Source organism: Phalacrocorax aristotelis, chromosome W, assembly GCF_949628215.1.
Source record: "Phalacrocorax aristotelis chromosome W, bGulAri2.1, whole genome shotgun sequence".
In the NCBI taxonomy this organism is placed as follows: Eukaryota; Metazoa; Chordata; class Aves; order Suliformes; family Phalacrocoracidae; genus Phalacrocorax; species Phalacrocorax aristotelis.
The window spans coordinates 994,908-1,008,347 of NC_134310.1; the positions used below are offsets into that span (position 1 = coordinate 994,908).

The 13,440-nt window shown below is 43.6% G+C and overlaps 1 protein-coding gene across 2 annotated transcripts in view; it reads left to right on the forward strand.

The window, feature by feature from the left end:
• The window catches only part of ATP8B1 (ATPase phospholipid transporting 8B1), a 42,421-nt gene that overhangs the window by 8,889 nt on the left and 20,092 nt on the right, over nt 1–13,440 (forward strand). For both annotated transcript variants that reach the window (XM_075077905.1, XM_075077906.1), the window contains 7 exons: nt 6,099–6,291; nt 9,872–9,969; nt 11,329–11,442; nt 11,976–12,074; nt 12,181–12,242; nt 12,700–12,772; nt 12,868–12,938. In XM_075077905.1, coding sequence (XP_074934006.1) covers nt 6,111–6,291; nt 9,872–9,969; nt 11,329–11,442; nt 11,976–12,074; nt 12,181–12,242; nt 12,700–12,772; nt 12,868–12,938 — 698 coding nt within the window. In that variant the 5' untranslated portion in view covers nt 6,099–6,110. The remainder of the gene's footprint in view (nt 1–6,098; nt 6,292–9,871; nt 9,970–11,328; nt 11,443–11,975; nt 12,075–12,180; nt 12,243–12,699; nt 12,773–12,867; nt 12,939–13,440) is intronic.

The following is a 13,440-nucleotide window of genomic DNA, read 5'->3' on the forward strand; positions in this document are numbered from 1 at the left end:
GGCACTGCATGAACATGTGAGATCATTGTGCAGAACGACGTGCTAAGGAGATGACGGCAGGTTGTAAGCTGTGCACATGTTGTGAGGGGACCAATGATCACACAGAATCCCAGGCTGGGAGGGACCTCAGGGATCATCTAGTCCAACTTTTCTGGGAAGAGCACAGTCTAGACAAGATGGCCCAGCACCCTGTCCAGACGACTCTTGAAGGTGTCCAACGTGGCCGGGTCAATCCCTTCCCTGGGGAGATTATTCCAATGGTGACTGTCCTCACTGTGGAGAGTTTTCCTCTTGTGTCCCATCGGAATCTCCCCAAGAGCAACTTGTGTCCATCCCCCTTGTCCTCTCTGTGTAAAAAGGGAGTCTCCATCTTCTTTGTAGCTACCCCTTAACAGGTATGTAATTGTTAGGCTTGTTCTGCTTCACATTGTAGGTTTTTACATCCACAATAAATAAAAATAACAAATTTAGTAGCCCTTCAGTTCTTTTACTATACATATGCCTTGTTCTAGATGGATCTGTAACTTCGTTTTAGGGCAGCTTTGAGTGACTCTCTTATCTGTGGCATTAAAATTGTGCTCCTTGTGACCTCAAGTTCTTGCAACAGTGTCATATGCAGGCTCTCCAGAGGAGAATTTAGAGTAAGATTTTGTTGTTGTTGTTTACAGCCTTCAAAGAAATGTAGCAAATGTTTTTTTACAAGGTTTAAATTATTCCCAATTAGCTGGTACTTGCCCAGAGGCACAAGCAGATGCAAAACCTGAGTGACCAAAGCACTGTGGAATTTGCACCTGAGCTTTCTGCCCTTTTAGTAAATAAAGTCAGGCAGGTATAATTAAACTTGAGTTTAATACTATTTTCCTCTCCTTTACCTCCCCATGCATCAACCCTGCTGTTGGATCAGCTTGATTTTCTAAGATAAGGAGACTGTTAGCATGGTTTGTGCCTGCTATGCCAGAACTGGGAGCTACCATTGCTTCCCACCGGCCTGGGAAGCGTGGCTGCCCGGTCAGTGCCCGCCTGGGCTCAGAGCCAACCCCGGCCTTGCCGAGGGAGACAGTCATTGCCGCACTGGCCGTCTCACTGCAAGCGAGGTTAGGCAGCTGCTGTTCCAGTTGTCGCTGCTCTGCATGCCCGCTCTCAGAGGCTGGCTGATGCTGATGGATAGTTGCAGAGAGACTCCTGAGCTGTTGGGGAACCCTCTTGACTTCTTATAATCCTATTTCTAGACTGAAGTTTTGCTTAATGTAAGGGTTTCTGCTTTTGTGACTTATCTGAAATGGAGTGAAAACCCCTGTCTTCAAGTCAGGACCTAGAAAATAAGGACGATGCAACCAGGGACCAACTCTTTTAAGTGTTCTTTGAGTATTTTATCAAGCACTGTCTAACAGCTGTGTTGTTCCATCTCAGGCTCTCTAAGAACTGTTTCCACAGGCACCAAAAGCTCTCTTCATAGATTTTGGCAGCATTAGAAGTTAATTCAGAATTTAGGGAAGTTATTTGTGTGTAACACTGCTGGTGGGATGGCATTTGCTGCCCTTGAAAATGCATAGCTCGATCCCTGGACGGCAGGACCCTTTGGGGTTTAAACGTGTGGCTTGCATTACATGTAGGTCAAGTAGATCTCATTTTATGAAATTTTAATCCTGTCTCTGAGAGGTACTGTGCAGCTTTTCTTGTGTTGGAATTTTGTTTTGCCAATTATTTTTCTTTCCTGATGCATATGTTCAAACATTGCTAATTATTGGTTGAATCTAAGCTTGATGTGAGAGATGATGCTTTCAGAGAAATTTCTAAAGCCTATTTATTTGTAGCTCTTTTTATTAATTCACTCAATGCAAGATCTTTAAAAGCAGTGTTCATTCTGCGTTATATTAGTGTAAAAAGGGAAAAGCAGGTGGGATCTTGTTTTAAACAGTTCTACCCTCAGCTTCAGCAAACCAAACCCTTTTTTTGCCTTACTTGAAAGACTGTTTGTAAGTGGTTGTTATTTCAGCTCAAGTCTGAACATAAGCAGTGCACACAAACATAAGAAACTGTCTCTCTTCTGAGAGTAGATCCTTTTAAGAATGGGCCATTACTTTTATTTTATTTCAACATTGTTCATAAATACTTTGTTTCTCCTGAATGGCATAGCCTTTCTTGCTCCACCCCACCTTTTTTTTTTTTTTTTTGAAGTTGTGGTGACTTTTTTCTTCTTCTCAGAAAAGTGGCTGCTGCAAAAATCAGTAGCTGCCGCTTCTCCTCCTGCCATGTTTAATTCACCGTTTTTTTCCCTTGCGTCCATCCTGCATCCTGGTGTGGTAGATGTGTGCTGTCCTCTCTTTCCATTCCCTGCTGGCTCAGTGTCAGTTGGCATCTCTGCTGCTCCGTGCTGTCGGTTCCTCCCGTCTCCTCTTTCACATCATCGTTGCTTTCCACCTTCCTCTGAACTTCTGACATCTCTTCGACATCCCAGCTAGCCCTTTTCATGCAGACTAGGTGTCAAGAAACTTAACTCTGTACCAATTTGTCACCCTATTGCTGGAGAGCTCCTTCGCCCTCAGCCCCACGACACCTTTCTGCTCTCTTGCAGTTGCGGGTGCCTTTTTGCAATCTCCTAGCCAGCCCCAGGCTCCTCTGCTGTCCCGCACTTGCGACAGCCCTGCCTGTGCTCCCCGCAGTCAGACCACCATCCCCTTGGCCACTGGTGGTCCCCGAGGGCAGGGTGCGTAGAGAGCAGACAGGCAGTGATGCTTCCCAGGAGGCTCTGCTGGCCACCGGCGATGTTAGCGATGAGGTCTTTGGGTGCAGAGACCGTGCCCTCTGCATTTTGTGGTATCAGGGTTAGTAAACACTGCCTGAAATCACTGACGTGTGTGATTTTGTTGCCTTCCGCAGAAATGGTAACGCTGCTGCCTGCGGCAGAGAGCAGCTCAGTGCACAGAGTTGGGCTGCCCGCAGGGTTACAGTTAATGAGATCCCCTCTATTAGCAGGGTTTTCCAGTTGGCAGTTTAGTTCTTTGAGGAGGTGAAGTGAATACAGTTAATTTGAACTTCCCCCCCAGCAAACCATTGCACTGGCATTCCCCGCTGGTGTCACAGGCTGCTTCTGATGGTATTTTAGTTATTTCCATTTAGCTATGCATCTGTAATAGAAAACAAATGCAGTGTTTTTTTGACATCTCATCTAACCCCTTGCATGATTAATTAGTTCATTAATCAGTTAATCAGTAAAGACTAATACACGAAAGGCTGAATCTCTGTGTGTCAGGGGTATGAGCTTATTTTTTTTTTTGTCCTAGAGTGAGAGCGATTCAAAGATCTGGCGGTATTTTTTGTTTTAAGGGATGTGCATGTGAGGATCTCTAACTCTTTCCCTCCAGCAGTCCCCATGTAAGGTATTAGCAGGGCAGAATCCCTGACTACTGCAGGGCTTCTTGCAGTCATGTATGTTCTATATGTATTTCAAAGAGGAATTGAGTTACGTCCTGCTCTAAAAGGACTTTGTCTAACATTCAAACAATTTGGGATTGAAAACACAAGGAATTTCTTCTGCCTGAACAGATGTTCAGTGCAAAGCAAATCTAAGTGTCTGTAAACCCCAAAGTAGGTGTGTGGTTGCGAGTCTGACCCTGGCTTGCTTGCAAAGCTAAGGCGTTGGCTAAGGGCAGGGTTGTCCATATCCCTGCTTGAATAGAAAAAAACTGGAAAAAGTCAGTGTTTGTGTTGGCTGTAAGTATTGCTCAGCAAGTCAGACTTTGGAGAATTGTTCAGAGGCAAGACTAATACCCGATTCAGCAGCATCTGCCTGGCTTGCCAGGGGAATGAAACCTCGACGTAACCTAGGGCCCTGAGCCCTGACATGGGTCGGGCAACCACTGCCTGCAGCTGCTGCAGCGCGTCTGCGCTGCGGCGAGGCACCGCGCTCAGCAAGGGCTGTACAACCAGCTGCTCGTTGACCACCGCACGTGGGAAACAACTTGGGAGAAGTTGTATTAATTCATGTTAAATCAAACTGTGTGTTCATATGATACCTGATGGATTTGGTTTATTTCGTAAACCAGCAGTCGTGAAACACTGGCCTGTGCGCTGGGCAAGCACTACAGTGCTGCGTCTCATGAGCGTTGCATGCTTTGGGCTCCCAGCCAACAGTCATGTCATTTGAGTAGCAGATTAAATGCTCATGTAATATTTATATCTCACTTATAAGAAATATTAAGGGAGACAATTCAGCTTTGCAAAAATAGAAACTAACATGTATGTCGACGGGGTTTGGTGTCAGCCCCCATGATTGCTGGTTTCGTTAGCAGCAGCACAGGGGGTATAGAGTGGCACTGGCCTTCTTTCACAAAACCAGGCTCTTTTTGCAAGATGGGTCAGCAGATGGGTACTTGGTAGCTAGCTGCTGTGCGCGTTATGTTACTTGGCTTCAGCGATCCTTTAACTTGGTTTTATTTTGAAGTTGCCAGGGAGCAGCAAGAGCAGGGCTGCTCCCCATGGCAAAGCAAGTGGATGTGGGTCCCAGGGTTCATGAGGCAAGCAGGGCAGACCCCGAGACAGGTCCAGCCAGAGCACAGGCCCTAAGGCAATGCCACAGTGATGAGGCAGGTCCAGGGTCAAGCCAGGAAGTTCATCTGTAGCTCAGGGTTAGGATCAAGCCCAGTGATGGCTGGAGAGGTCCACAGTGTGGAGGCAGAGCTGAAGGGGCATGGACATGGCCACAGCTTGGCTGGAGACTGGCCCTCCTCCAGTGCAGCTCAGAAGCGGCTTGCAGGCTGAGCCAAAAAGTGAGTCCTAGTCCCTTGGGTGTGTGGGGCCCAGGGTGAGCCCAGAGGGGCTTACTGATGGCCTGGCAGAAATGGCTGAGGTGATAGAGCCCCCTCCTCTCCTCACGGTTTTTAATTTTCTTGCAGTTGTTGTGGTGCCTAGCACAGACAGGACAGAACCTGCTTGGAAGCGTTGGTCTGCAGAAACAAGTGCAATTTCAGCTTCAGTACAACAAATCTGGGTATTGCATGGTTAGAAATGAACAGGGCCTGCTCGTCAGAATGGCCAGACCCTTACACCAGATCAGCTATCAAAATGCCGGGACACCCAGCAAGGCAACTAACTGGCCAAATGTAGATGAAGACCACCTAGGAACTGTGCAGGTGGCTGTTTGTAGATGTTGGTTGGAGGGGTGTTACACACGAATAGGTGATTTCTGGATTTTGTTTAGGAGCAGTTAATTGGACGCTGTCTGTTACAGCCGATAGCTTAAGCTGTAGAAACTGTCTCGGTGATCTAAAAATGCTGGAGGAGGCTGGGATCCCCCATCGCGTGTCTTGCTCCTGTCTGAGATCACAGCCAACTGCAGTAGCCCACGTCACAACAACGTTGGGAGTTTTTCAAGAGCTGTAATTTAAATAAACTTGATGGAAAGTGGAGATCCCAATTTGGGAGATAATATGCTAGTGCTCAAGGGTTAGGGAGCACACGCTCTTTCTGAAAAGCTTCGGGCAGAGGTACGCACACACACATCACAGCTTCAACTGACTGGTCTTGTGTAACCACAAATTAGTTATAAACTTCCTCAGGTATTTGGACACCAAGACGTGGGATCTTGCAATGAGAAATGCTGACGGTCAAGCTGTGAGGAGGGGAGAGGAAGTGAGGACTGGTTTGGGTGAGACTGGGCAGACCAGGATGGAGGAGCAGCTGCGTGACCCAAACCCTCGGTGGCGCGACTCATGCTGGCCCAGCACTTGGTGCCTAGTGCCTGGCCCCACCTGGCTCCTGTGGCTCCCCAAGGGATGGTCAGGTGTTTGTGAGCTCCCTAATTCCTGCGTCCCACTTGAGGTGTGCTGCGTCATGAGGGCAGGGTGTTCCTTAGTCTGTCATGTGAGCACGTGTAATTACATATAGCAGAACGGTAATGAAGGACTTGCTGTGAAAATAACTGCCTGATGACTTTGGTCTGTGCTTGAAAGCCGAGCCCACGCTCTACACTGTTCCAGGGAAACTGGTTTCAAATGTGGTTTTTGGCAACTGGCATCGACAGAGTAAAATTACGGAGATGTGGTTTCCAGTACCTGCTACGTTAACTTCTTTCCCTAACTTTTATAAAATGCTCACAGGGCGCTAGCAGCATGATCTCAGAAAGGGATTCGGAGACCACATTCGATGAGGATTCCCAGCCTAACGATGAGGTGATGCCATACAGTGATGATGAAACGGAGGATGAGTTGGACAGTCAGCAGCCTGCAGTCGAACCAGGACAAAACCAAATCAGCAGAGACACTGAGGAGAGCCAAGAGCCATTGAAAAAAGGTAACATTATGACAGAAACTTGATTTGGGTAGCAGATGATCCTAATTACAGAGACTGAGGCATGTGTGGATCAATTTGATTTTTGTGCTTATTCGTTAGGTAGGATTTGGAACGGCTTATCTGAATCTGTGGAGGAGTAATTGATGGCAATTCAGTTTAACAAATGTCAGAATGAAAATCGGCTTAATTCTAAACTGCAACGAGAGTTCTGTGCCATTGCTTGTTGCATAAAGCTAATGATCTGCACGGTCACCTTGTCTTAATTGAGGCAGGCCCTAAATCTACGTAGTCTGGGGTCTCAGAACTGCTTGAACGGAACTTCAGACACTTGTCTTCCCGTCATCTGGAAACTTGAACCAGCATGTGCCAATTTGCTGTGTTTAGTCAGTTGGTTTGCGTGTATTTCTGCTTTCTAAGTCTTGCGCAGATGAGACTTCAGTTTCAGTGCTAATTTCATAGCCTGATGATTGGCTTCCTTTGTAGTAGTTTCAGAACTGCAGAAAGGTAGGGTGAGTAGGAGTTCAAAGAAACCTGTCAAGTGCCGTCTGTGTTGCCGCCAGCACAGGAACATAAATGGGAAGAACCTCTCTGGCATGTTTTAGACATACCTGTTCTTAACCTCTGTCCAAGGAAAGTCTGTAACTCCCCTAAATACATGTCTTTTTTCTTCAGTGTTGCAATGTGAGTACTTCTTATTTAACCACCACTTGTTTAATATATATAGATTTTGTCCTGTTTGTGTGGCAACAGGGAACAGTTGATCACCTCTCTTTTTATAACCACCTACTACATGTTTAGTTTTGGGTTTTTTTTACGATGACTGAGTTAACATAGTCTATAGAATAAACACAGTTTTCTTAGCCTCTCATCATCCATCATATTTTCTTGAGTTCTCATCATGACTGTTGCTCTCTCCCCTTGTTTCCCCCTCTTATCCAGATATATTATTTCCTAGACACAGTACACCAGCAACCACAGGCTTGCTTTGTGGCCTAGTATAAGCACAAGAAAAAGAAAAAAAAAAAAGAACAAAGAGAGAAAGCTAAAACATGACCTCCTACACCTTCAATTTCTATTCTGAAGTGCACTGTGCAGTTTCCTTTATCATGGTGAATTGGAGGGAATCTGAAAGCAGGGAGATGAGTTTTGATTCTGCCCTCCAAAGGGCTCGTAGCTCCCGCTAGTTCAGTGTAACCACAGGCCTCTGCTGTCTATACAGTTAATGCTACCCAAATTATTATCCAAAATAAGGGCTAGAGCTATGGATGCGGCAGAGTTCCTTTGAGCTCCAAGCTAGGGCAAAAGCTTTAAGGAGGTGAGGGATGTTACCACGCAGACTTGGTAGGCCAATACTCTAATCACAGAGCTTGTACGTAGTTGGCAAACTTTGTCAGATTTTTTTTTTCTCTTTAGACCCTTTAGATTTGTTTGTTTGTTTGTTTAAATCCTCTTTGCCTGCATTTTGTGGTTAATAGATAATTTTGTGCCATAAGTTGCAGAATTTGTAGAATCTGCTGACTGGTTCAGTCACTGATTGTATTCAGGTAGTGCAACAAAAACATCATCGTTTTTGCTTCTTAATTTTTCCCCTAACAAAGACTGTTTTCCCATTCTGTTCCTTTAAAGATGATGACTTACTGATGCAGCTTCCCAAATATTAGGTATTAATATCACTTTTAAGCCATTTAAAGTAATTCTGAGGAGCTTCCTTCCTGCAGGTTTTATTTAAGACCTATTTTGCCAGCTTTCCATCTGGGGTGCTAAGGTTTTATCGACACTGCAATGTTTTTGTGAATGTGGTGAATAGAAGTTCTTGTAGACAGGTTTACAGTTTTCTTCAGTCCTGTCATTAGATACTTTCTCAATTCATGCACTTCAGTAGTGCTTATCTTCTTTTAAACCAAAACCTGGTCCTCCAGTAATTTCTTTGTAAATTTTATGTAAGGCAGCTAAAACCCTGTGACTCGCAGCACTTCTATGTAAGCCCTGACTGGGATGCACACTGTATCTTCACCATCTGCTGTGTGTCTTCGCTTATGCAATCTTAAATACAACTGCTACAGCAAGATAAGTATTTCTCTGCTATCTCAGCTTGCAGCCAACGTGCTGGAAATTAAAGTTGTATAGTCACAGTAAAGCTCCTGGGTATGTCAAACGAGAACTTGCCTTATGTGTTGGATGGGAAAAAAAAAAGGCTTGGTGTCTGGATTTGAGTTTTCAAGTCTGAGTCAGCCTTATCAGATATGACTGCCTTACAGTGGCCCTTACAGCAGCCCAGGAGCGCCTGCACACGTGCTTCCCCACCCCACGCCCCTGCCTCCAGGAGTTTCACCCCATCCATGCTCTGTGGTGCTGGATGTGCTTATGTCACGAGAATCCCATGAAACCAAAAAGAGCACCCATTAAGGACAATTACTGTGGGTTGGAGAAAAGGGGGAGATGCTTGGCTGATGAGTCAGGAAAGCTGGATTTCAGAACACCGTCTGCCTCATGCTTCCCAGGCAGGCAAAGTGCTCCTGTGAGTCATCTTAAAAACTTGCTGAATGAGTTTGGCGGGGAGTTTCTTTGATGTGGGCCGGGCCTGAACTTGTGGGTGTGGGTAGCAGGATTAATAGAGCTATTGGCGATGCAGGCTTGGGGGCAGGAAAGGCACCTGAAGGACCTTGGAGGGAACAAGGTAGCCTGTGAAAGAGGGGACATGGAAAATAACTTGGCAGCTGGAGGCATTCTGGCAGTAAACAGTGGTCAGCCAAAAGCTATGTACGTCTAGATGAACCCCATTTAAAGGTAGACTTCATAGGGCTTAATGATAAGGACCTTGTGGTGGAGGTGGATGGTCTGCTAGCAAGTCCTCTAGAAACCTTTTCTTTAGGGAGGCTGTATGTCAGGTTTTAGATGCTAAATACTGCAGGTGACAGGAGGCAAGATTGCTCAGCTGCTTTGTAAGCAATTTTATCAGCATATGGTCCAAAGCTTCCAAAGGCTGTTGCAGACATCTCTTGTTTAGGTTTGTTAAATTTTACTGCAAAATTCAATTAATATTCCTAAGTTTTCAGGCAATCAAACAAAATCGGTGGCTGAAGAAATAAAATTACTAATTTAGATTTTTACTGTTTTTTATGGTTGTAATTGAAAACCATTGCACAGTATGGTTATATAACATAATTGTTTTGGAAAGTTGAGTGGATCTTCTCATTTCTAGACAGACTGAGAAACCCTTTTTTGGGTGCTTAGTGCTTCACTGGTGTAAGAAAAGCAAACTAAAAGAGGGGAAATAAGGGAATTTAGCATGAATAGATGTTACTCTGATAAGTTTTCTGTTTCTCGTAGAACTTGCAAATTGTTGATCAACACTTCTTCCTATCTCAGATTATACTTTTAATTGTTAAAAAAGACAAATAGCCTGGAAACTTCTTGAAAACTTTTTTTTAGACTATGTACTAAAAAGCAGGTACCGGTCTTGTTTCAACTGAAAGTACCTTCAAAAGATGGCATTTGAGAGAAAACCTGAAGCTGGCAGATTTGTTCCCTTATGTTTGTGACAATCAGGTGTTGACCCATCTTGCCTTGTCTCTTCCAGACTGCAGCTGGCAAGTTAAAGCAAATGATGAACACTTCTATGAACAGCCCCAGTTCAAGAGAACAATATTTCTGTGCTTCAAAAAAAGCAAATATTCAGTAAGTTTTCTTTATCTCAACTCTGTGCTAATAGGAGTTGTCAGGGTGAATGCTTTCTTCATCTCAGTAAGATCTTTCCAACCACTGCTGATTAGTGTAAAAGCCACAATTAACACTTCCTCAGGATTTCCATCAAAGGTGGGGAAGTACAACTGGTTTTGGTTTTGTGAATGTAAAATCAAGGTACCAAGAGAATTAGAAACCAGGTGTTCTTGGTCCAAATTCCAAGTTTTATCTTCTCAACTACGGCTGTTGCCAGCGTCCACATAGGCGTCATCTTTCATGTAAGAAGTCGAAGTGTAGTATTAAGCAATATCCTGATTAAGCTAGACTGGAACAGTCTTATAAATAGACATTTGGCAATGTCTAGTCATTTAAACAGTGTCATTCTAAATCCACCTTTACTAGTAAAGGAGACATTTTCATCTCATTTATCAAGACAAATGGTTGAATCTTTTTTCCTGCTCCTAATTTTTTAACTTTTCAAAGTAATAAATCAATGGTGCTTGCTTGTGGTGCTGGTTGTGAGTGACAGAGGCTTGGACTGGCCAGCTTTATCTGTGATGCATTGGCTCACATGGTTCCCCTGTACCTCCTGAGATACCTGCCTTGCAGACTTGAGGCAGTTTGGATTGTCTCATGCATGAGTATGAACACTTAATAGTAAAACTGCTACGGCTGGAGCTATTCAAATGGAAATCCTTCATGCTTGAAGTAGGTAGGGACTGGCACTTACGAGAGTTAACCTTTGCTATATCTGACATTGTCCCTCCTGAAAAAGCCTAATTAGAAGTCCTTTGTGTCTGGATTTGTTATATGTAGTTTGGTGCCTGAGACCAATTATGTCCCTGGTAGTGATATCATGTATTTAGCAAATAACAGTCGAAAGGCATTATTGCTTTTAAGGCATTATTGCTTTTAATGCTTTAAGGCATTTTAATGCTTTTAAGGCATTAAGGCATTATTGGACAAGATTGCCTAGGAGGAGGAGGGCACTGAAGTTTCCTCCTCTTCTCTGTGCTCATCTGGCAGTGCCATGTGCACTGTGACATTTACCTGGGGAGAGGCTGTAACCTTTCCACACAGTGACTGTGCGATGCCTCTGTGTAGTCCTCGGCATAACTAAAGCCTCAGTCTGAGATGCTTTCTGGGGTATGTTAATGTCAGTGAAACAGACCATTTTTTGCCTTACTTCATTCAGACGGTGACCCACGTTAAACTCTTGAGGAAAGGTACAAATCTAACAAAGTTCATAGGAAATACTTCACTAGTAAAATGCTTTACTTACAAATGTGCAATGTGTATTTTTAATGTAAGAAGAATCTGCTGTTGTGAATGACATTTGGTGTTCTTCAACAGGGAAATGCAATTAGGACATACAAGTACAACCCTATCACTTTTTTACCACTGAATCTGTTTGAACAGTTTAAAAGAGCGGCCAACTTCTATTTCCTCGTTCTTCTCATTTTGCAGGTGAGAAAGACAGAGAGAATACAAACTGTGAAGTGTATTTGAGGTGCTAATCTACTGAGCTGACTAGTACTTATGACACAATCCAGTGCTGTCTGTCAGGAGATTGCAGGGTACTTTGTAAGGGACTGTTTCTGAACTAGTACAGAAACTAAGCCCATCTTAACAGAAATCTGGAAAAACCTACACTAGCTTTGTATTAGATGGGATGAGCTAGTTGCAGGATTTGTGAATTTCGTGGGGAAAAGATGTTTCTTTTACTCTGTAAAACATGATGGCCTTAAGTTCCACTCATGAATCAGAAGCTCCAACAGAAAATATGAGCAACTACGATTGTTAAACAGAAGCCGATGCTGAGGTAGGGCAGCATGGTCAAACTCTACCCTGAGAGTTTTGTTTATGTTCACAATCCGACTTAAAATTCTCTCTCTGATGTGTTGGTTTTCTGTCTTATGTTGTAGTCAGATCACTATTAAATGTCTTTGAACTGAACTTGATTGATAATCCTGTAGTGAGCTGATTTTATTTTTTTGTAGTCGATTCCCCAAATAACTACCCTGTCATGGTATACAACGCTGGTGCCCTTACTCCTGGTGCTGGGAATAACCGCAGTCAAGGACCTAGTGGATGACATCGTAAGAAAAATACTTTGTTAATATTAAAAGCAAGAAACCCCGGTGTTGTTCATTTCCTTAATTGTGATACACAGAAGGGAGTACATTCTCTACCCCTGGTTTTCAGGCTCGTCACAGGATGGACAATGAGGTTAATAATAGGACATGCGAAGTCATCAGGGATGGAAGGTTTGTACTGTTGCCTTCTTAACTCTCTCAGTAATGTTTGTTGCCTTGTTACAAATTTTTGTCACAGACCTTAAACCATAGATGATGGGGAAAGTTCAGCTTTTTTTCTCTACTGTTCCACATGTCTGTGGGAAACCTAATTGAAAATGGCAGAGAATTGCCCAAATTTAAACTTAATTCTGTGGCACTAAATCTGTACTAAGAGCAACTTCTATGGTGAGAAGGACAGAAATTCATACAGAGGTGAAGAGGGAAGAGAAGAGGTACATTGACTTCTCAGTTATAGACCCCCAACTAAATTGCAGTTTCCAAAAAGAAGAAATACACCCCTTACTGACATCTAATGCTTTGGTACTAAGGAAAGTTCAATATTTCAAGATTTATAGAGTGAATAGTGTTCTAGATTCAATCATTATTTAAATATTCTAGATTAACTGTTAAACTATTTTGATATTAGGTTCAAAGCCACAAAATGGAAAGATATTAAAGTTGGTGATATCATTCGTCTGAAGAAAAATACTTTTGTTCCTGTAAGTGCTTTTGATTTATTTGGTTTATGTTTCTGCAGAGTTCTGTACAAATCCTGACTTGGATTTATTTGATGCTTATTTATTCGTTTTTCTAGGCTGATATTTTGCTGCTATCCAGCTCAGAACCAAACAGTCTCTGCTATGTAGAGACAGCTGAACTAGATGGGTAAGGCTCTGTGTGGACTGGGTGATTCTTGGATTTCGTTTTGGCTTACTGGTAACAGAGCAAGAAGTGTGTATTTCGTACTCATCACTTGTTAAGCCACACCTGGAAAACTGTATCCAGTTTTGATTCCCACAATTCAAGGGTCATTAAAAATTGGTGAGAGTTGACTGGAGTGCCACAAAGATGTCTGGAGTGTTGGAGAACATGACACACGAAGGCAGGGTGAAGGACTTGGATTTATTCAGCCTGGAGAAGAGAAGGGCAATTTAATCAGTCTTCATCTATTTCAAAGATAGTTACAGAGAAGATACTTTCCTCACAAGGTTGCACATTGACAGGATGGGAAGCAATGGGTATAAGTAGCTCCAGAGGAAATTCTGCCTGCATTCAGGAATAGTTGTTCTCACAGTGGATAATTTTTACCATTGGAATAGGCTGCCCAGAGAAGTGGTGGAATTTCTCTCACTGCAAACAGTCAAGGCTTGGCTTGGCAGGGCCCTGG